The sequence below is a fragment of the Procambarus clarkii genome, chromosome 77 (genome assembly GCF_040958095.1).
Source record: "Procambarus clarkii isolate CNS0578487 chromosome 77, FALCON_Pclarkii_2.0, whole genome shotgun sequence".
NCBI lineage: Eukaryota > Metazoa > Arthropoda > Malacostraca > Decapoda > Cambaridae > Procambarus > Procambarus clarkii.
Window position 1 is genome coordinate 17,633,020 of NC_091226.1, and position 24,974 is coordinate 17,657,993.

Here is a 24,974-nt window from a genome sequence, read left to right on the forward strand (position 1 = left end):
ACAGTGGATGAATTAATATCGGACTTACAGTGGTATATGGTTTGAATGAACTCTGGGAGAAGGTGAAACGTATGTTAAATGTGTGGAATAAACTTTTGATGTGTATTACGTACTAGATGGCTGGAATACAGCCTTGGAGAGAGTGTGGTGTTTTAGAGTTCCTAATAAAATCTAGATGGAAATATGTCGTGTGTTGTGTGGGTGGAGTGAGCCATTGAGTGAAGTGGAGTCTTTCCTTCAACTATCATTACTACACGATAAACTAACAAATAATTATCATACCAAAAAACAACGTATTAACATATTTCAGCATAGTGTTTTACTCATACATTTCAAATACATTCTGAGGATTTGCCACAACTCACTTGATCTGAACGTTAGGTGGAGGAAACATCGTAACTTCAACTTGTAAAGAGGTGTTTGCCTGCCTCGTGTCCTTTGCAATGCGGACGAAGATCTCATAGGTCACACTGTGCTTGACAAAGCTTGAGGTCACTAGGGTCATGCTTCCCCCACTGTACTGTAGAGTGCCTGGAGGGATATATAAGCCTCATTCTGTTCTCATCGGTAACAGAGAATATATAGTATAGGTTATACTGTAGAGCGAAATCAGGACAGTTTCTTTACCCACAAATATGTACGGTAAAGTCAGGCAATTAGGAATATATTGTGAACATAGAAGTTCACATAGTTCAACATTGTTGGAAGGTTTCAAAGTCGGTCACTGAACTGGAATGCTCATCAATATTAGCACTTTGCTCTATTAAATGTGTACTTTATATGAAACTATACTACACTGTACAGTGTTCTTCTGTATAGTTATTTAATACAAATTATTATTATAATTATTGTGGAAATAAAACCATATATATAAATATTTGTGTTTTGCACAGATTTAGTGTGAACAGAACTTTTATCATGGGGTTCATGCCTCAAGTTAAGAATACGCATTATAGGACTCATATACATTGCTATAGAAAGAATATAGATTATATACACATAAAGCACATTATATACACATATGAAATGTATCATATAATATATATGCTTCTACAATCCAATATTAAAGTACAAAACACATATATACTTGTGATAAATAAACGTTTGTTTTGTCAAATTAGTCATGTCTTAATTTTTACCTAGTGTTAGCTAATATAAACAATTTAAAACACACACAAAACACAAAAAAATCACCACTGTTCAATCTCAGAATCAAACTGGATCAAGATTCGCCAAGGAGTTACCTGGACCCTTGCCGAAACAGCCTCCTCCTGTCAGGTTCTGTGCAGCCAGTGGTGCCGGCACCGGGTGCAAGTTGTAAACTTCTATGTTCCCGCTACTGTCCGTTAAGTGAGTCTCCTGTACCGGGTCCACTTGTCGACACCACCACGTCACCGTAAAGTTCTGCACACACCAAACAACATCAACATAGAAAATAAAATTGAAATATTCTTAGGAAAAAATATCTTAAAATTAGAACAGTCTTAAAATTGTAAACTGATTGAAAGGTTTGCAACAAGGTAAAGAGTGAGAAGCATGATGAAGTTAAACATTTAGTAATAAGCTAGCAAAAACTAAATTATATCATAATTTTTGTATAAAGTTTGAGATTAAAAGGCATATACTGAAGTTGTATTGAATCGTTGAAAAAGAGACAGTGAAGATTAAGAGCGTGTTAAAGGTGTATAGTCTGTAGAGGACTGTAGTATTCAACTTTAGAGAAGAGGTTGTCAAGGTAGCCGTTGGAGGAGTAGATGATAGATTTCTTTAGCATTTTCCAGTGTTACCTAATAAGAAGGATCTGCGCTCTCAGCCACGAAGTGCTGGTTCGATTCCCACGGGAAACAGTATTTCGCACCTTTGCAGAGGAAAGATTCCTTATGGCTCAACAATGTCGTTAGGTTAAACTTTCGATTAACGTCTCTTTATTAACATAAATATGTATTATCTATTAACTTATGGCATAATTTCTGTACAAATCAATAATAATTGGGAACTTAAATTTGCCAAAGCAAAACTGTGGTGATCAAAGTTTGAATACATATATAATGAAAAATGCACTATTTCAAGTGGTTAAGAATTTGGTCTGAAATATTCTTGTTATATAACTTTAACTATTAATGTGTATTTAACATTAATTGGAACAACAAACACAAAAAATTTTGAGGTAACTACGAAGACCGCCTTATAACCAACGTATCTTGAACTGTATGGAAAATCTCAAGAACCGAGGCGGACGGCAAGAGCAGTGAGGACTTTACATTGATATAAATCTTGTGTAGTGAAGATATATACAGAATCCTGCTATATTTATGTAAGGTTTTATACTCTAATGTGCCTGTGTATTCAACCTCCACCCCCCCCCCTTCTCCTGGTAAAAAAGTACAAATATCTACATTAGTATGCATGTACAAAATACTGAATTTTGCAAATAAAGCAATCCATAGTTTTTGCCTTAGTGTTATAATGATACAAGTGAACCTTGAAGAAAAAATACCGAACATCTGCCTAAACTAAACTAAAGACTAAATGCCTAAACTAAAGCCTAAATTAAGCTAGTATACATATGTACTAGACTACCAACAAGTTATGCCTGATTGACCATGGGCATACGTCAGCTAAACACACAGAAATCACAATTGCGTGATGCATCAAATGAACAAATCCACAAGGGCCGTGACGAGGATTCGAACCTGCGTCCGAGAGCATCCCAGACGCAGCCTTAATCGACTGAGCTACGACATGGTCAAAAGAGTTGAAACTAAAGTTCTACTGAACTTACTGGATCCTGCAGCCTCTCTGAGGCACACACCAGGGTTTTATACAACTCCCCCATGCACTCGAGCTATGTCAATTGGCCGTTCTCCCTCTTCACCCTTACACACAGTAAGTAAGGGCGAAGAGGGAGAACGGCCTATTGACTTAGCTCGAGTGCATGGGGAGTTGTTTAAAATCCTGGTTTGTGCCTCGGAGAGGCTGCAGGATCCAGTAAGTTCAGTAGAACTTCGGTTTCAACTCTTTTTCACCATGTCGTAGCTCAGTCGATTAAGGCAGCGTCTGGGATGCTCTCGGACGCAGGTTCGAATCCTCGTCACGGCCCTTGTGGATTTGTTCATTTACATCAGCTAAAGTTTCCTTCTTGACTTCAGTTTCAGCGTTTCTATCATCTCAGAGCATTTATATATAATTATTCCAGTTGAAGAGCATATGAACTGTTTTAACAGGAGGATGGGTTGTGGTACTGTTGCTATATGAGCTGTTTTAACAGGAGGATGGGTTGTGGTACTGTTGATATATGAACTGTTTTAACAGGAGGATGGTTGTGGTACTGTTGATATATGGACTGTTTTAACAGGAGGATGGGTTGTGGTACTGTTGATATATGGACTGTTTTAACAGGAGGATAGGTTGTGGTACTGTTGATATATGGACTGTTTTAACAGGAGGATGGGTTGTAGTACTGTTAATATATGGACTGTTTTAATAGGAGGATGGGTTGTGGTACTGTTGATATATGGCCTGTTTTAACAGGAGGATGGGTTGTGGTACAGTTGATATATGGACTGTTTTAACAGGAGGCTGGGTTGTGGTACTGTTGATATATGGACTGTTTTAACAGGAGGATGGGTTGTGGTACAGTTGATATATGGACTGTTTTAACAGGAGGCTGGGTTGTAGTACTGTTAATATATGGACTGTTTTAACAGGAGGATGGGTTGTGGTACTGTTGATATATGGACTGTTTTAACAGGAGGATGGGTTGTGGTACAGTTGATATATGGACTGTTTTAACAGGAGGATGGGTTGTGGAACTGTTGCCATATGAACTACTTTAACTGGAGAATGATTTGGAAAACGTATCCCAGGAAGTCAGAGCATAGTAATGAAAGGGTTATAATGATTAAGAATGTGTGTAGTTCAAATGTATCCCCTGTACCTCACCCAGGCAATGCCTGGATCAAATTGAAATAATAAATAACACATAATATAAAGCATATTACACACATTTATAAGGTCTGAAATTAACAGTTTAAAATGAAAGTGACGGACCGTATCTCCAGGGTTGTCCGGATCCACGGAGAGTTCCTGTGGGTTTAGACTCAGCGTCTGACCGTAGCCACGACTCAAACTGAACGCTGAGCCTGTCATCAACACTGCTCTCAGCGGAGTCTACAGAAGATACTATTATGTTTCATGGGCTCAAGGAATATATATATGCAATATATTTCATAAATTTTTATATCGTGTCTAAAAAAAAACCGTTCGTAAGATAGTTAATCAGCATGAAAGTGAGATTACTTCTCCATGCATATCACATCAACATACAGTACTTCATATAGGTCGAAACTAACCGGGATAATCTTGACGTATGTGAAATCTGCCCTCTGAAGCGAGAAGACCTTGGAGGCGTCGAGTCTGACCCAGTATGAGAGCTTGTACAATCCCAGGTCGAGGAACAGCGGCGTGACCTCCAACTGGGAGTAATTCCAGGAAAGTAACGCACTCTGGATAGGAATATCTCTCTCTGGTTGTCCGGTGCTTTCTGACACTTTCAGCACCTCCCACCAGCGACTAAAATAGAGTTGTTAAGAAAAAGAATGAAATGGAAGCTATAATCAAATTTGCATTCAAAATTCGAGTTCATGCTATAACTGTATTGCACATAGAAACCACAATAACGTGATATATCAAATGAACAAATCCACAAGGGCCTTGATGAGGGTTTGAACCTTCTAACGGGATGTTCCCAGATGCGCCTTAGTCAGCTGTACCACAACATGGTCAAAAGAATTGCCACCTGGAGTGCTACTGCCTTCACGAGGATCCCGAAGCTTCTGCGAAGCCAAACCGGGGTTTCACACAATTCCCCCATACACCCAGGCTCTGTCAACCAGATATTCTACCTCTACGCCCATACTTCAATACACACAGAAATCATAATAGCGTGATATATTAAATGAACAAATCCACAAGGCCCTTGTGGATTTGTTAACTGTATTACTTATTTGATACACAAACACCCTTGCACACACACGCTAGAGATAATAGCCCTAACTGAACGGACACTCCCTCAAAAAATACTCACTGAAATGAAAGTAATACCAGAAGGCGTAAGGAAACATAATACACATAACAGCTGTACCAACAGAGCTTGTTACACAACAGCTACTGGATGTGACAACAGCTGTACCAACAGAGCTTGTTACACAACAGCTACTGGATGTGACAACAGCTGTACCAACAGAGAGGATAATGGTTTGGATACTTATGGAGGCATTGAAAGCATTGTGCATGCCCCTTGTAATAATATTTAATTCCTCCCTGGACATGGAAGAGCTTCCAGACTGCTGCAAAACGACGAATGTGCTGCCATCATACATTAAAGGAGGAAGACGAGCAGCCCGTTTCCGCGAGTGTTCCCAACGACAAGAAACTGTCGTACTATAGTACCTTATCCTAACTTATAAGAGGACCCACGAACAGAAATTTAAACGTTATGTCAAATTCGCGAAGCGCTACCAATTTCTTGTACGATAGTTTTTGCCCCTAAAGTATACGTCAAAATTCGACTTGATGTTTGAAGGACCAGGTTCTTAAGAGCCGTTAAGCTGTAGACCAGTACTATTAAGAAGTACCACTAGTATACTACCTAGTAGCATCAGACCAGTACCACTAGTATTACTAAGAAGTACCACTAGTTCCACTAATATACTACCAATTATCACCAGACCAGTACCACTACCATAACATTATCCCTAAAGGTACTAGAGAGATCCATCTGAAGTAGTCTAGTCAGATTTTAAAGCAACTAATGTTTTTTCAATACACCAGCACGGCTTTACCAAAGGAAGCTTCTGCATAAAACACATATTGGAGTTTTACAAAAAGATGGAAATCAAACACGAGAACGGATAATGGATAGACTACATATTTATCGACTGTCAGCAAGCAATTGACACGGTCTGCACCAGTGACTCATGTGCAAGGTAGAAAAGCAGGCTGGTGTATCGGGTTAAAGTTGTAAAATGGGTGAAAGAGTACTTCTCACAAAGGAATCAATGGGCTTCAGTTAAAGTAGATAAATGTTATGAGTGGGGGTACCACAAGGCTTGGTGCTGAGGCCCATCCTATTTTTAATATATGCCAACGACCTGGCAGAGAAATTGGTTCGTGTCAATGTTCGTAGATGACACAAATCTAATAAGAAAAATCAAGACAAAGAGAAACTGTGATAACTTACAAATGGATATACACACACAAATGGATGTGACATTAGAAGCCTTTTTTCAGTGTCAGAGTAGTTAACAATTGGAATGCATTAGGCAGTGATGTGGTGGAGGCAGACTCCATGCACAGTTTCAAATGTAGATTTGATAGAGCCCAATAGGCTCAAGAATCTGTACACCTGTTGATTGACAGTTGAGAGGCAGAACCAAAAAAACAAAGCTCAACCTCCGCAGGCACAAATAGGTGAGTACATTCCAAAAGTGGTTAGAAAAATGACTGATAGAATTCAACCCATCCAAATGCATGTTTATGAAGATTTGAACTAGAATAAGAAATATGGAATATATACAATTCCTCTGTTATGGTCAAAATTTATTTAAATTAAATTTAATAAATAAACAACACCCCATATGCCACTGGTATTAGTTTTAGTGAGCAAAAAAATAATGCTACTCCCGATTACCTTAGTGTCATGGTTATCTCAAAATAATTTTTGTTGTGTATTTATATATACATGAGCTCTTACATTACATGTCTTACTTTAAGAAACAAATCAATTAAAGTTAAAGCAACACAGGAAAGTTTATTAGGTTTGCTTGAACCCACAAAATAACATAAAATAGCAACACATGCATAATATGCATGTGTTGCTATTGTGATGTTGTGTACCTTGACTTTAGCAAAGCTTTTGATACAGTGCCACATGAAAGACTGATTAAAAAGATAGAGGCTCATGGTATTTTCGCCGTTTTCTCTGATCGCAGACTGGCGACCTGAGTTGTTATTGCGGACCAAGCGAACATCAACAAAGGCTGCTGGACTCCATGCTAGTCAGTAAGGCCAGAGATACAATATACTGTACCAACTTCGTTATTTTGGCCCTCGAGGCAATCTTATACTCTTCCCTTAAAGTTTCCTTTCTAGTCATTCGTTTAAAGAGAGACTTAGTACCACATTTTATGACTCCTTTCCACAATATGAAGGTGTTCATCAAGGTAGTGTTCTGAGCACTATTCTTTTCCTAGTTGCTTTCAGTGATCTTCCTTCCTTCCTTCCCTCTCCCATTTTCTCTGCCCTCTATGTTGATGATCTAACTCTGCTGTCGGGGTGATTGTTTCCCTTTCCTCCAACGAGTCACAACTTGTGATTGATGCTGTGCCGTCCTGGGCCACCAATCATGCCTTCTAGTTCTCTACAACTAAAACTTGTTCCATGTGACCTTTACTCAGAAGCAGCCCGTTCTTCGTCCATCATTGTCGCTCTATGGTAGTCCTCTTCTTTTTAAAGATTCTGGTAAACTTCTGGGCATCTTTGACACTCTTACTTCCGAGTTCAATGCTCTAAGGCCCTTATCTTACATAAAGTTTTGTTCATAGTTCTTTGGGAGCTGATCGACGCACTCTTCTCTATTTGTACTTCTCTCTAGTACTGTCTGAACTCGAATATGGCTGCCTTACCTACTCCTCTGTATCTCCTTCGATTCTTCGTCGTCTTGATGCTCTGCACCATACCGGGTTACGCCTCAGCTCTGATGCCTTTTGTTCGTCACCTTCCCTGAGCCTGTGTGCTGAAACAAGAGTCTTGTCTCTACAATATCGTCGTGATCATTACTGCCTTTGCTACCTTGCGTGGACACTGCAACATTCTCTCTCAGTCGCTTATGTCATACTCTGACTGTTTCCTCTCATGTGGGCCACCATCCCTTACACCACCTTCCCTTTTTCTGTATGGATGTCTCACTTGCAAGATTCCCTCTCAGTTCATGTTAGCAATATCTCTCCTCGTGTCGTTTCATATTTACCCTTCTTCCCCATGGAAGGTCCCACTTGCAAAGTTTTTAGCGGCAATGTCCACTAAGGACACTGTTGCTAAGGAGGCCAGGTGCACTTGCTCTGTCTCCAAAAAAGGCATTGAATTTTCCGATTTCTACATAGTCATTCATTCCTCCCTCTGAGACTGTTGGCAGGGCTATTAGTCTGGGGTTACAGGTAATAACTGTGCACTCTTAAAGGTAACCTTTCCCCTTGGCCTTCCTCCTGCCATGATAATAGACGGTGGGAAACGGCTTTGGCTAAGTTACATACTGGCCATACATGATTAAGTTATGGGCACGTAATGGAATGCTGCACTACTCCATATTGGCCAAACTGCTTTGCACAACTTAGTCATGCACCTCCTTGTTGAATGTCCTGATTTTAATGACTACATTATGCATTGCTTTCCTAATGTACTTTGAGATTGTTTGACCCTCAATAGAATCCTTGGTGAATCCAATATTAATGTTATCGCTCGCCTTATGTGCCTTTGTGGAATATGTGGGATTATGTGGAATTATGTGGAATATCCAGCAACACTGATAGTGCTACATAGCCTTCTTGACTTGGTGCCTTCTTTTGGTACTTACTGACCTGCAACAGGGTGGGACTTGAGTGGTTCAGGCAAGCATAGTTTCCCCGAGTTAATGTGGAATAATGAATCTAAGCGGGATAACAATAACTAGTGCAGTGATAAGCAAAGGACAAACAGAATAATAGCTACACTCCTAAGTGTACAGTTGATATAGCAGACAATATTGTGAGTGATCACTGAAGGAATGGAGAGCAAGGTGATACAGCACACCAGAACGAAGGTGCCGAGTGTATAATACATAAGTGAGCAAAAATAAATACCACAGCAGTGTGGCGCAAGAATTATACTTACCTGCCACTAATTGTCAACAGTTATAAGTGTCTATGAAAAAGGAGTAGATAGAAAAAAGGGAGGCAAATACCAGATAAGCTGCAGCGAGTGACCCAGTGTGCTACATCAACTCCCCACAGCCACTCCCCCCTTCCTCCCCAGCCACTTTTACTCCAGCTCCTTCTACCCCAGCCCCTTCTATCCCTGCCCCTTCTATCCTTGCCCCTTCCAACCGCCAATGCTTCACTACCATCACTACCTTCCACTTCAGTGCTAACACCCCGCCAGCACTAACACTGAAGAGCGACTCACTACTTGCCGTCAGTGACCTAAGGTTGATTGTGAGGTCTGTCGGAAATTTTGACACTTAATTTACTAACACTTTCCATACCAAGTAAAATCCGTTATGTCAGGAATATACAAACTTTACTAATCTACTAACTTATCACAGAGAATGAATTTAGTAGCCTTCCAGAGAAAATGGGATGTTGCCTCGTTAGCAAATCCACCATTTTTTAATAATATTTATCTTGTGAATACCTAAAACCTTCAGTCTGGAAGTTATTTCTCAATATTTACTTTAATTAAATAATTAATAAATCAAGGTCTCCTTCCATAAGTCAATAATGACGAGTTGAAACCTTGCTGATGTTTGCGTCCACAGCAAGAGAGACGCCGAGCAATTCCAGTGTGCGCATGGCAGTTGAGCCGGTCACATGTACCTGCTCTCATCATGAATTAGCACGTGCTTGCACCAGATACTTCTCGCGAATTTCGTGACACAGGAATCACAAAAGTCCGTTCAATCCACGTTTTTGCACCCTTAGGAAGTATTGTTTCCGGTCAACTAGTAAGATATTTCAGTAGCTCTGGCCTGTAGTATTGATTATTCTTGTAGTCCGGTTACAATGTCTGTAGTGCAGTCATCGGGAGGACAAACCCTTCATGCAAACTGCACCTACTATCAAGAAGAAGAAGACAATGTCTGTAAGGCACCCGGAAAGGGTAAGCCCTGCTCCTATCATGATTTAATCTCCACTGAATATATGTTGTTGTTGTGGTAACAGTTTCCTATTGATAAATTACCCGACAGGTGCCGTTCCGAAGAGAGGAAGAAGAAGAATTAACGTCGAGTCAACCTGTGTGAACGTGCGACATTTCCAGTCACCATTACAGCCTTATCCAACGAGGTTTCATACACGGGATAGAAAGATGTTCAGTGCCTATTATCAGGCTGAGTGTACACTCTAACTAAGAGACGTTTATTTTTAATTTATTTAATTGTTGTACTAACATGAATTTAATAGTTTATTTATTATCCACTATTGGTGATATAGGCAATGTACGAATATCCCCCAAACTTGTGAAACTGAGCTTTTACCCTGTATGATAAATTTTAAATGCAATACACTTTGTAAAATACGGTCCACTCATAATACACAGTTCATTTTAATTAATTATATTAAGTTATATTACTATTAATAATTTAACAGTGCGCAAGTAAATTCCTGCTTGGAAAATTTCCCACAAGGTCAATGAACTAGTGCAAGCTAGCTGCTTTATTGTTATCCTAGCACACATTGTTCTCATTCCAGAACCCTATACTCACTCTAGCACCCTGTACTCATTCTAGCACACTGTACTCATTCCAGCACCCTGTATTCTAGCTCCCTGTACTCATTCCAGAACCCTATACTCACTCGATCTAGCACCCTGTACTCATTCTAGCACACTGTACTCATTCCAGCACCCTGTATTCTAGCTCCCTGTACTCATTCCAGAACCCTATACTCACTCTAGCACCATGTACTCATTCTAGCACACTTTACTCATTCCAGCACCCTGTATTCTAGCTCCCTGTACACATTCCAGAACCCTATACTCACTCTAGCACCATGTACTCACTTCAGTATCCATTCCAGAACCTTGTGCTCACTCCAGCATTCTGAAACATTCTATCACCCCATAATCATGGGGTGACGATAATTGATCTTACCTTACGGGTACAGTACGATAATTGACCTTATCTTGTGGGGTACAGTACGATAATTGAACTTACCTTTTGAGTACAGTGCGATAATTGACCTTTCCTTAAAGGTAGAGTGCGATAATTGGCATTACCTTACAGGCAGAGTGCGATAATTGACCTTACCTTAAGGGTACAGTACGATAATTGACCTTACCTTACGGGCACAGTACGATAATTGACCTTACCGTACGGGAAAAGTTCGATAACGCTTTGCTGCCCGAAACGCTTTGCGTAATAGTGGCTTTAGGCATTGTATGTACTAGCTCTATCTATAAATTCATCAATTTTTGTATCACCCCTTGTATGTATGTATTTTACCTAAATAAACATTTGAATTTGAATTTGATAATTGACCTTACCTTACAGGTACAGTACGATAACTGACCTTACCTTACGGGTACAGTACGATAACTGACCTTACCTTACGGGTACAGTACGATAATTGACCTTACCTAACGGGTACAGTACGATAATTGACCTTACCTTACGGGTACAGTACGATAATTGACCTTACCTAACGGATACAGTACGATAATTGACCTTACCTTACGGGTACAATACGATAATTGACCTTACCTAACGGGTACAGTACGATAACTGACCTTACCTTACGGGTACAGTACGATAATTGACCTTACCTTACGGGTACAGTACGATAATTGACCTTACCTTACAGGTACAGTACGGTTGCACTGAATTTGACTTAGAGTGGCTTTCACAAGTGGCATGGACTTCTGGTTTATCTGTGGCTCACTGAATAATGCGTATTTCTCAACTATCTGAACGTTGGGCATATTGCATGGTAGTATTGCAATTACCACTTGCAACTGAGAGCTGTATGAAACCCTGTAGTCCCAGGCTAAACCTCTCACTTGGTATATTCCTTCCTGCCTGTTGAAGAGAAAAATACAAAGGTTATTGATGAATATTACATGTGTATCACTACCTTCATTGGCCACCTTCTTAATATGATTACATTTGTGTAAATTTCTGATCATTGATGTTTAAGAGTGCGAGATTAATTTTGTGGGCAATTAATGTGGTGTAATTACACCAGTATGGATCATTACAAACGTTATTATCACACTTTCCTCATCGTGAGCATCATGGTATAATGCTGCCCATACTGTATGATTTAAATTAAAGAAATATTAAGCCTAGGCCCACAGAATAACGATCAAGTTTACCGTGTGCTCCATTTATGTATATTAGCATTAACCCTTGAGCTATGGCATTGATCACAATATTTGTACAAAAAGGGTTTTTGTGTGTGAATATACAAAATAAATTAAGAAGATAAAATTAAGATCGAATGATAAGGAAGATAACATAAATCAAATAAAAGATAGAATAAATTAAGGCAGACAATAATAATTACAGACCCCATATCAAATCTACCAATATTATCAAAAATATTTGAAAAAAATATTTACAAACAGCTCTACTCCTATCTCGTAAAGTTCAATATACTAAGTCCCTGCCAGTTTAGCTTCCGCTCCCAAAAGAGTATCAATGATGCAATTGTAAGTCTGCTTGACTTAATCTACTCAGTCCTTGACAAAAGTGAGTTTCCGATTGGACTCTTCATTGACCTGAGAAAGGCCTTTGATACTGTTAACCATAACTACCTCTTATTTAAACTCCACCATTATGGAATCCATGGCCTTGCCCTGAACTATATCCGATCCTATCTTAGTGACAGACACCAATATGTAGCCATCAATGATATAACTTCTCCTACTCTACCACTAACCGTAAAGGTGCCACAGGGCAGCATCCAGGGACCCCTCATGTTTCTTATATACATCAATAATCTCCCTAATGTCTCTAACATGCTTAAACCTATATTGTTTGCTGATGATACTACTCTCATCTACTCTGACCCCAACCCACTCATATTAAATAATGTTGTAAACAATGAATTAAAAAAAGTCCACCTGTGGATGTCAACCAAAAACTAACACTTAACATTGAAAAGACCTACTACATCTAATTTGGAAGCTAATCAACAAATGCAATTCAGCTTCAGATAGACAATGTAAACATTAGCAATAAAAATGATAGAAAGTCCCTTGGTCTATACTTAGACAAAAGACTTAACTTCAGCACCCACATACAACACATAACTAAAAAGGTTTCTAAAACAGTTGGTATAATCTCTAAGATCAGATATTATGCAGGGAGCCGGTCGGCCGAGCGGACAGCACCCTGGACTTGTGATCCTGTGGTCCCGGGTTCGATCCCGGGCGCCGGCGAGAAACAATGGGCAAAGTTTCTTTCACCCTATGCCCCTGTTACCTAGCAGTAAAATAAGTACCTGGGTGTTAGTCAGCTGTCACGGGCTGCTTCCTGGGGGTGGAGGCCTGGTCGAGGAGACACTAAAGCCCCGAAATCATCTCAAGATAACCTCAAGATTACCCTATTCTGCTCTCCTCTCACTCTATTATGCACTTAGCCCCTATCTTACTTATGGTATCTGTGCTTGGGGTTCAATCTCTGCAAACTACCTCAAACTTATCATCACCCAGCAAAAATCTGCTATCAGGACAATAGCAAACTTTGCTTTCAGACAGCACACAGCTCCCCCTGTTTAAATCCATAAACGTGCTAAACATAAATTCACTCCATACATTCTCTTGTGTCAATTACATTTGTAAAACCCTTTTCTTAAGTGCAAACCCTTTTCTGAAACTCTTCCTGAACAGAAGTAATAGAACACATACTCACCACACCAGACATAAATATCTCTTTGAGTCAAACTTAATCTATGTAAACACTCTATACAAATAAAGAGACCTAGTCTATGGAGCTTACTTCCTAATGAATTGAAAAGCTGTCCAACTTTTGCCTTATTCAAAAATAAAACCAAAAATTACCTAATTTCATCTTCATAGTTTTCTACCTAGTGCTTTAGCTTTGCACAGTGGCTCGTGCCACCCAATCCCACAATATTTGTACCTGAGCCATATTACTTTACCATTGTAATCTTAGATATCATCTAATATCATGGTTGTAGTATTGAGTGCATATTCTGCTGCATTATTCCTTGAAATGTTATCCTCATGTACCTAGTAATCCTTGGTCATTATTGTGTATTGTTATTATTGTGTATTATTCTAATCTGCTTTTGTGTCAAAATTTCTTGCTATGTACCTGAAACATTTTTTGTCAATTTTACTGAAATTATTCTACTTAAAATTATCTGTACCTTTAAAGTAATGCTGAAAAGCCCCTGTAATTTTTTTTTTGTCAATTTTACTGTTAATTATCTACAAATTATCTGTTAGTTTAAGGACTTGCCCGAAATGCTATGCATGCTAGTGGCTTTAAAAGAATATAAATTCAACTTAATTTCTATGTTCTCTGCTAACCCCCAATGTTCCTTCTTGTATATAAATAAATAAATTTATAGGAACTCGGGAAAATAAACAAACATCTCCAGTTACTATAATCTAGCTGAGGTAGGCTGCAAAGAGATTTTAGCCTCCTGTGTACAGAAAAATAAGGATGATAAATTTAACAAAATACTAATTTTATTTTAAAGATACGTTAAGAAACTAATATATTAAGGGTAAATTCTGAAGAAAATATTGAGTTGCTGCAATGTTGGTTTGGGGCAGAAACGTCTGTAAAGTTGGTCTGGGGCAGAAACGTTGCTATAATGTTGGTCTGGGGCAGAAACGTTGCTATAATGTTGGTCTGGGGCAGAAACGTTGCTATAATGTTGGTCTGGGGCAGAAACGTTGCTATAATGTTGGTCTGGGGCAGAAACGTTGCTATAATGTTGGTCTGGGGCAGAAACGTTGCTATAATGTTGGTCTGGGGCAGAAACGTTGCTGTAAGCCACTGTGGGGTAACTGGAGACACTAATACTCACGTATACACATGTGGAATATTCATGGGGTTGGAGGAAGGGCCGCCATAAGCCACGGTGGGGTAGCTGGAGACACACAGGTGCTGGAAACCAAAGGTCACATCTGGAGTGTTGTCACCGAAGTCAACCAGCAGACACGCCAGTGGCGGCAGCACAGTGAAGTTCGCATTCACTATTTTGGTCACATTCTGACAGAGAATAAAGCGATGTTTGATGAATAAATGATGTTTTACTTACATATTATTTATATAAGTAAAATTTAAATGTTGAAAATCGGTAATCCCCGAAAGTTTTTCACTGATTGTTTTGAAATTTTCACACAACGTTATATTCACATCCAACTGGGGTTTTATATACGTTCTATATTGATGTCACGTCTGTTGGAAATTATGCAACCATTATACAACATTTTTGTATTATAATTCATCATCATTGTATTAACCATAGTAATTACTAATCTTAATAATTCATAGAATTAATCCAATTAATGTTTTCTATTACGAAGCAATATTCTGCCAAATTCTTCCTAGTATCAATGACGCAGCTTCGTGTTGCGACAGAAAGTCACAGAAAATATCTCCACATTTAGTTGAATCTAAACAGATTCCAGTTAATTACTTTCCTCTATTAAGGATAGTCGTTTATTTAGTTGCTTTATTTATACACCATATTACTGCTTACTGAACTCACTTATTTAGGTGGATTAACAACTACAGTGGAAAAAATTGCAACGTAAAATAATTACACTTTATAATCCTCTCATTCATTTACGCAGTCTTAATAAGCTGACTTGCACTATGCGAAAATATATAACAACTTAATACATTTATTAGTGACATAAATACTTGTCATAATTCCTTACTTCACTAATTAATTACGAGTAAATACAGCGTGACTTTCGGCTCGGGATCACTTTGGAGCGTACTGCGCATGCGTATCCGAGCGAGGGGGAGGGAAAGACGGCATTGTAAAGGAGACTTGGACACCATTAACAGCGTGCTTAGAGAGAAAAGACACATCGTGCTAAGAGCTCCCACTACAACGACTCGTAATTGTGTCATCATAGTTACATCACAGTTTGCCTCATACTCTCTGACCAAACTAAATTCCAAAGGGTAACGAAGGACACTACAGCCGAATTAAAAGCAAAGGTCAACAAACTGATCGAAACTGTGAACGCCAAGAAATCTGGACTCCACTTGCCAAAGATTATTGGGGAATATAAACCTAGATATGTGTATGGAAATGTCAAGACACACAAGCCTGGAAACCCACTTCGGCCAATCATTAGCCAGATACCCACACCCACGTACAGACTGGCGAAGCGACTCAACGGCCTGCTGGCTCCTTATGTCCCTTGCGCCTTCAGCCTGAAGTCTCCAAAGGAATTTGTTGACTTACTGCGGGGCACACGGGCCACAGGGATAAGAGCCTCGTTGGACGTAGAATCACTGTTCACCAACGTACCTGTGGACGAGACAATCGGGATGATAGCCGACAGAGTGTATTGTGATCCAGCCTGTACTCCTCTTGACATACCAGAAAATATTCTAAGGAAACTACTCCAAGCTTGTACTAAAGAGGCACCCTTCTTGAGCCCGGATGGGCACATGTATAAGCAAGTAGATGGGGTCGCCATGGGTTCTCCCCTAGGTGTCCTGTTTGCAAACTTCTACATGGGTACCATCGAGCAAAAAGTCTTAGTTGACATGAACTTGAAACCGGCCATATACTGCAGGTATGTTGACGACATTTTTACACAGGTACCTGATGTCAGAGATCTGCAGGAGCTGAAGGAGGCGTTTGAGCAGAGTTCCGTGCTGCGTTTAACTTACGAGATGGAAAAGGATGGGAAGCTGCCCTTTCTAGATGTAACAGTCATGGAAAAGAGCGGAGGTTTCCACACTGCACTCTACACTAAGGAAACGAACATAGGAATGTGCCTAAATGCCAACAGCGACTGCCCAGACAGGTACAAAAGGAGTGTTGTTAACGCATATGTCGACCGTGCTCTCAGCCACAGCTCAGAATGGAAGCAAGTCGACGAAGAACTCTGTAGGGTAAGGCAGGTCCTAGTCAACAACGGCTTCTCCAATGGTTTCGTCGAAGACATCATAAGAAGGAAAGTGAAAAGCCATGCAACCTCTGAAGAGACAACTAACACAACACCTATACCCCCTATTAGACTATTTTACAGGAACTTCTTTTCCACAGCTCATAAAACGGAGGAAAGGGTCCTGAAAGATATTGTTAATAGAAACGTTATCCCTACAGACAAAAATCAGAGGATACAACTGACGATTTACTATAAAACCAGAAAAACGGCCAGCCTACTCATGAGAAACTCTCCAGACACAAAGCAGAACGCTTTAAAAGAGACCAATGTCGTCTATGCCTTCAAATGCCCTCTTGGGGACTGTAAGCTCCAAAAAACCCAGTATATAGGCAAGACAACAACATCTCTTTCTAGGCGTTTAACGATGCATAAGCAACAGGGCTCCATTAAGGAACATATAATCTCTTCCCACAACCAAACTATCGCCAGAGAAATCCTAGTAAACAACACAGAAATCATCGATAGATACAGCGATAGCAGGCGGCTTGACGTTTGCGAGGCACTACACATTAAAAAGTCAACACCAGCAATCAACAGCCAATTAATGCACAACTATATTCTACCCACCTCAAGACTCCGCTCCAATATAGAAGCATCAAGAAATATGGACCAATAGGCTTTCTACAATCACTTCCATTCAATACCCATTGTTTCGTGTTCTGTCTTGTGTTGATGAAATTAATACCTTATTAATGCCACCTCACCCCATCCACCTCACTCAAATGTAGATATAAACAAATCAGAGATGTGTAAGTTCTATTCAGTTGTGTATGTGTAAACTAAAGTCTTTGAAAATGTAATAAGTTTTACGAAACGCGCTCAAGTGTCGCGTCAGACTAGAAATAAAAATGAATTTTGGAGAATTGATTTTAGAATTACCACCAACAGTGAAAAAAAGTGTATGAAAGATAAAGATAATTCGTGTTAGAATTATTAATCTTACTTTTTCGGTCATATTTAATAATATATGTCTAAAGGAAAGACTGCTACCAAATATATATATATATATATATATATATATATATATATATATATATATATATATATATATATATATATATATATATATATATATATATATATATATATATATATTATTGTGACGATAATCTCTTTCAAGAGAGATTGAGCCTGCTCTTCCCTACAAAGTACGTAAAAACAAAAGATAATATAGAAGATACGTCCACCAAATATCTCCAAAACGTTTTGCCCAGAGAGCAAAACGTATCCAGCACACCGGTACACCTGCTAGCTACCACCGCCGTAACCAGCTAACTACTTGTCCTTTGCCTGCCTGTCGCTGATTGGCTGGTGTCCCGTCGCACCTGCCCTCCGCCCTCCGCCACAAGTTGATGTCTGGGCTGCAGTGCTTCAGTATTGGCAGAATATCTCAGTGCTCCTTGCAGTTGACATCTCTCGCTGGTAGACTAAGCCTTGGCTTTCGTGTACTAAGGGAGGTGGCAGCTCGAAGCCAATATTCCAGCTCCATTCATATTTATTTTGCTATCACTGTAACTCACTTGTATTAACGTAACTTTTCATTTGTCAGTGATTATTCATATTATTTTGTTTGTTGACTTGTCTTTTATATTTTATGAGCTTAACTTTATTCATGTCTTGTTTTTCTAAAGTAATTAAAATTTCATTGTTAATTTACTTGTGTTTTGTGTGTCTTCCCATTACCTTACCACAGACGAAAGCTCCAGCTTTTCTCTTTTTTTTCTAAAATGTGACGAGGCCCTGCCCCTAGCTTTTGAAACAGCTGAACACCAACGCTTTACCGTCACATTAAAGTGGGGGCCTGTCCGGGAGCTTCACTCAGGTACTGGTGCCAAGTAGTAAATTTATGGTAAGCGTATTTGGCTTTGGTAACGTAGCATTTTACTATTTTCAATTTTCAATTTTATTTTTATATGGTGCTGTGTGTATTGTGCATTCCGAGAGTAGCATATGGTGAAGGTGAGGCAACTTTGGATTACGTGGTGACTGTAGGCCTCAGTCATTCTCTTAATTGGTCATCTCTCCCTCCGTGTTATTACTCGTGTTTACCATCTTTTGTCCCTAGGATATTTCTCATATTTTCGACAGATCATCATATTGGTACCCTGGTACTGTGGTCTGCCCCCGGGTCAAGTGCATTTAATCTTCTGCAATCTGACAGTAGGAGGATAAAGAGGGCCATAGTTCCTCTAGCACGAACTTTAGTTGCTGAATTGGGACCTCAGCAGCAGTTCTCGTCACCAGTTGACACCTCGCACCCCTACACGTCGGTCAGAGATGATGATACCTACATTGGTAGGGAATTAGCTTTCTTTTTCAGAGCACAAAAGGTCACTAATTCTGTAAGTATCATATTAATTTCAGTGGGAAAACTTGCTTATGTCCTATAGAGACTCGGCAAGGTATGCCTACATTCTTGGACTACCAATTTTACTTTTGAGGCAATTAACTGTTTCATTTGTTTTAGAAACTCAGTTTCGCTTGTTTAGTAGGATTTTCTTGCCCTTATATATCCTCTTACATGAGTACCGGGTACAAGATTTCCTGCGACCTTGATTTAATTAATCATTTAACATCTTGTAATTAACATTAATTGTTAAAGATTCCACAGGATAGGTACCAGTTGCCACGTTGTCCTGTTTCTGACATTCACCATATCACAACAGTATATTCGTTGTGCATTTATTTGCTAATTTCACAATGTTTCGTCTCCAAGCTTTCCGTGCAGATCCAGCAGGTGCAATAGGGACTTTAAGTCATGCCAAGAGGGCTGAATTACAAACTCTTGCACATGAGTATCAACTAACAGTTCCCTACCAAGCCAACAAAAGTGAAATACACAACCTGTTACTGGATCATCTCTTAGAGCAAGGTAAGATAGACTCTGAAACTCACGAAACTTACTTTATTGCAGATAAAACTGATTTGGCAACGATGAAACTCAAACTAGAGCTGGCCAAGATTGAACGCGAGCAGCAAAGGGAAGCAGCTGCCATGCAAAGAGAAGCCCTCGAGCAACAAAGGGAAGCAGCTGCCACAAGAAAGGAAGAACAAGAACGTGAAATCGCCCTCAAGGAACGTGAGGTTGCAATACTCCGTGAGCGGGAACGAGTACAGCTTGAAACAAAATAACGCCAATTGGAGATGCAACACGAACATGACAAACACCAAGCGACTCTGGCTATGGAGTGTCGTCAACGAGAATTCACGTTGGAAACTTCACACCTCGCTCAACGCCTGCAAGCTACCGCCAATCTTGCCATCAGTTTTAATATATCACATGCAAGTAAGTTAATGCCATCATTCATAGAAACAGAAGTTGACGTGTTTTTTCACCACCTTTGAAACCCTTGCTAATCAACTTAGTTGGCCTGCCGACCAATGGGCCACCCTTCTCAGAGTACATCTTACAGGTAGAGCTGCAGTTACACTCAGTACTTTGGCGTCTGAGAATGACTACCAGACTCTGAAACAAGCAGTGTTGGACGCCTACCTTCTCTCCACCGAAAGTTATCGAAGGAAATTCCGTGACCACCTGAAGGCAAGTACCACTACCTTTCTAGAGTTTGCTAATACCAAAAGGAGATATTTTATGAAATGGCTGGAAGCAGCACAAGTCTCTACCTTTGCAGAACTCGTCAACCTCATGCTAGTTGAAGAATTCTTGAGGCGTGTGCCGCCTCCTGTCCGTTTATAATTAGCAGATAAAGAAGAAACCGACTACCTGAAGTGTGCTAAGTCGGCTGACACTTACAGCCTCATCCACCGGCTGACACCAGAACCATCCTCCAGTAAGAAGTTGTGATACAGTTACGAGAAAGTGAGTACCGATCAAGCTGGCTCGCAATTGTACTGTAAGTATTGTAGACTCTATGGACATACCATAGATAAATGTGGTAAGTCTCAATACAAAGGAACCACCGAATCACCAAAACCCAAACCAACTCCTCCTAAGTCCGGTAAGCCTGTGATGAATGTTGGTGTTCATGTTAATGATCTTTCTCTTTTCAGTAAACACCTGTATACTGGAACTGTCTCTGCCAACGGTTCAAATCCGGAGGGACGTTTCAAATTGAAGATCTTGAGGGACACAGCGGCTCTTCAATCGATTATTTTGAAGTCGGCTGTGCCCAACATCGCCTACACCGGAGAAACTGTCTTCATCACTGACCTCACTGTTACCACTCCTTATCCTCTAGCCAGAGTCCACCTGGATTGTCCCTTCGTGAGCGGAGAAGTCCAAGTCGCCATCAGGGAAAAGCCTTTTCTCATGCTTGGAGTGCAACTTCTCCTGGGCAACGACTTGGCAGAAGACCTGCAACCGACCAACCTGATCGTCATGGACAAACCCCAGGTGTGTACCTCTGTGACAGATAATCCTATATTTGAGTATGTTCCAGCAAAGGTTCAAGAGAGTGATGAAGTTTCTCCTCCGGTTCTAGTGACCACCCGTGCACAAGCCGCACGACCACAGCCAGCTGACTCTACTGCCACCGCTGTCCCTCAAGACCCTCAGAAACTACCCCCGAATCTGACTAAGTTGGAGTTCCGTAAGTTACAGAGGGAAGATCTTACCTTGACACCATTATTTTTCCAGGCTGAGACTCAACCCGACAGTATTCCTGGGTTCTTCCTAGAGAACGAGTTGCTCTACCGCAGATATAGACCCAGTAAACTAAAGGAGGAGGACGATTGGGCCAACGTCGAACAACTTGTGATTCCTGCCAGCCTGCGGCCAACTATTCTACACCTGGCCCACGGAGCACTCTCCCACTACGGATTCAACAAGACCTACCATGGAATTCGTCAAGACTACTACTGGCCAGGTATGGTAAATAGCGTCAAACAGTGTCATACATGTCAGATGGCAGGTATACCGAACATCTCTATTCCCAGAGCGCCACTGATTCCCATACAGGTGCCTGCAGAACCTTTCCACAGACTTATTATAGACTGTGTTGGTCCTTTACCTCGGACCAGTTCAGGTAACGCCTATATCTTAACCATCCTGTGTCCTACCACCAGATTCCCCATAGCAGTTCCAGTAAAGAACATTACGGCTGCTACGGTTGTGAAACACTTATTGAAGATCTTCACCCAGTATGGATTTCCCAGGGAGGTTCAGAGCGACTGTGGCACCAACTTCACCAGTGATCTCTTCAAGAGGACACTGGAGGAGTTCAACATCAAACAGGTATTGTCCAGCCCCTATCATCCTGCTTCACAGGGTTCTCTTGAGCGTAGTCATCAGACTATTAAAGCACTCCTGAAGAAGTTTTGTAATGAAACCTCTAAGGATTGGGATAAGCAAATTGACCTGATAATGTGCATATATAGAAGTCTTCCCAATGAGTCCCTAGGAGTATCTCCTTATGAGATGCTCTACGGACGTAAGTGCCGTACTCCCCTCAAGGCTTTCAAAGACTCTCTACGTGATGCCACCTTCAGTGAGCATCAGAATGTGCCCCAGTTTCTTCAAAACCTACAACACATTCTAGAGAGAGTCCACAGTTTTGCCCAAGATAATCTATTGAAAGCACAGGAGAGGATGAAGACTCATTACGACCAGACCAGCAAAGTAAGAAAATTTAAGCCGGGAGACTTCGTACTTGCTTATTTTCCTATCCCAGGTTCTCCTTTACAAAACAGGTTTTCAGGACCCTACCGCATCAAGGAGTGCAGAAACAACCATAACTACGTTCTAGAGACTCCAGATAGGCGGCGGAAGACCCAACTGTGCCACGTCAACCTCCTGAAGCTATATAACGGTACTCCTCCCACTGTCATGCTTAATTACTCTGCCTTTACAGAACCATACATCCACAGTGAGACCTTCCCTGCTTCTCCTCCCGAAAGCACTGACAAGGAGTCAGCGCTTTCTAATTCGGAAATCCTTACTGATCTTCCAAACTATTTTCAGGACAATCATAGTGCACCTCTCGTCAAGATCTTCAAAGAACATCGGGAGTTGTTCCGAGATGACCCCCAAGAGTGTAATGTTACCCAGCACGACATCCAACTGCTCCCTGACACCCGGCCGATTCGTCAACCCTTCTACCGAATCAGCCCTAGCAAGAAGGAAGTCATGCGTGCTGAGGTGCAGTACCTCTTGGATCATGGACTGGCTACACCTTGTGAGTCCCCCTGGGCCTCACCCTGTATCTTGGTGCCAAAACCCCAAGGTAAGGTGAGACTTTGCACTGACTACCGTAAGTTAAATAATGTGACTGTCAAGGATGCATACCCCTTGCCAAGGATAGATGACATTCTTGACGTCATTGGTAATGCCCAGTACTTGTCCCAAGTGGACTTGCTTAAGGGGTATTACCAAGTGTGTTTAACGAAGCGAGCCAAAGAAATATCTGCCTTTACCACTCCTTTTGGACTTTTCAGATATGAACGCCTTCCTTTCGGACTATGTAATGCTCCGGCCACCTTTCAGAGAGCTGTCAACCGTGTCATCCAGGGCTTGGATAACACGTACGCCTATTTGGATGATATCGTCATAGCATCCAACACCTGGAGTGAACATCTGCTCCAGCTGCGACGACTGTTCACCAAGCTCCTGACAGCCGGCCTCACCATCAACCTGGGCAAGTCCACCTTCGCGAAAGGTAAAGTGCGTTATCTGGGTCATGTAATTGGGAGTGGCAGCCTAGCTCCGTTAGACTCACACACTCAAGCCATCCAGCATTATGCACAGCCTACCACCAGGAAGCAGCTCCTGCGCTTCCTTGGTCTTGCCTCCTACTACCGTAGGTTTGTGAGAAATTTCAGTACAGTCGCCACGCCTTTAATCATTTTAACCAGTCCCAAGCAACGGTATAATTGGACCATGCAGCAAACCGTTGCTTTCGAACAACTCAAATTCCTCCTCTGTTCTAATCCCATTCTCGCCTCGCCAGATATCACCAAGCCTTTCGTCCTTCATGTCGACGCCAGTGGTACCGACGTTGGTGGTGTCCTGATGCAGCAACGAGGCGAGGAGGTTCTACCTGTCAGCTACTACAGCTACAAATTGAAACCCCACCAGAGGAACTACAGCACTATTGAAAAGGAGCTACTATCCATCGTCCTGAATCTCCAGCACTTTGCTCCATACCTACAAGGTGCCAGGTCTACCACCATCTTCTCAGACCACAAACTTCTCCGCTTCTTACATCAAGCCCAATTCACTAACCAGCGTCTTCTACGATGGGCTTTATATCTACAAGATTTCAACCTGGAGATCCGCTATATCAAGGGTTCTGACAACATCATAGCCGACGCCCTCTCCAGAGTTTATGAAGTAGAAGCAACTCCACCTATTACTCCACCACATGACGACGTACTTCTTCCAGAACCGCAGGCTTCGGGGGAGAGTTGTGACGATAATCTCTTTCAAGAGAGATTGAGCCTGCTCTTCCCTACAAAGTACGTAAAAACAAAAGATAATATAGAAGATACGTCCACCAAATATCTCCAAAACGTTTTGCCCAGAGAGCAAAACGTATTCAGCACACCGGTACACCTGCTAGCTACCACCGCCGTAACCAGCTAACTACTTGTCCTTTGCCTGCCTGTCGCTGATTGGCTGGTGTCCCGTCGCACCTGCCCTCCGCCCTCCGCCACAAGTTGATGTCTGGGCTGCAGTGCTTCAGTATTGGCAGAATATCTCAGTGCTCCTTGCAGTTGACATCTCTCGCTGGTAGACTAAGCCTTGGCTTTCGTGTACTAAGGGAGGTGGCAGCTCGAAGCCAATATTCCAGCTCCATTCATATTTATTTTGCTATCACTGTAACTCACTTGTCTTAACGTAACTTTTCATTTGCCAGTGATTATTCATATTATTTTGTTTGTTGACTTGTCTTTTATATTTTATGTGCTTAACTTTATTCATGTCTTGTTTTTCTAAAGTAATTAAAATTTCATTGTTAATTTACTTGTGTTTTGTGTGTCTTCCCATTACCTTACCACAGACGAAAGCTCCAGCTTTTCTCTTTTTTTTCTATAATGTGACGAGGCCCTGCCCCTAGCTTTTGAAACAGCCGAACACCAACGCTTCACCG

At 41.0% G+C, this 24,974-nt stretch overlaps 2 protein-coding genes across 2 annotated transcripts in view; both read right to left on the bottom strand.

The window, feature by feature from the left end:
- Nucleotides 1-4,553, bottom strand: part of LOC123747149 (polycystin-1-like protein 2) — a 71,524-nt gene extending 66,971 nt beyond the window's left edge. Inside the window, exons 1-4 of the mRNA XM_045729168.2 lie at nucleotides 4,353-4,553; nucleotides 4,051-4,170; nucleotides 1,245-1,404; nucleotides 366-531 (exon numbers count right to left, since the gene is read on the bottom strand). Of these exons, the coding sequence (XP_045585124.2) occupies nucleotides 366-531; nucleotides 1,245-1,404; nucleotides 4,051-4,149 (425 nt within the window). The 5' untranslated portion in view covers nucleotides 4,150-4,170; nucleotides 4,353-4,553. The remainder of the gene's footprint in view (nucleotides 1-365; nucleotides 532-1,244; nucleotides 1,405-4,050; nucleotides 4,171-4,352) is intronic.
- A 5,669-nt stretch (nucleotides 4,554-10,222) lies between these two features.
- LOC138357333 (uncharacterized) overlaps nucleotides 10,223-24,974 on the bottom strand; it is a 31,311-nt gene continuing 16,559 nt past the window's right edge. The window contains exons 3-5 of the mRNA XM_069314013.1: nucleotides 14,814-14,998; nucleotides 11,606-11,827; nucleotides 10,223-10,289 (exon numbers count right to left, since the gene is read on the bottom strand). Coding sequence (XP_069170114.1) covers nucleotides 10,223-10,289; nucleotides 11,606-11,827; nucleotides 14,814-14,998 — 474 coding nt within the window. The remainder of the gene's footprint in view (nucleotides 10,290-11,605; nucleotides 11,828-14,813; nucleotides 14,999-24,974) is intronic.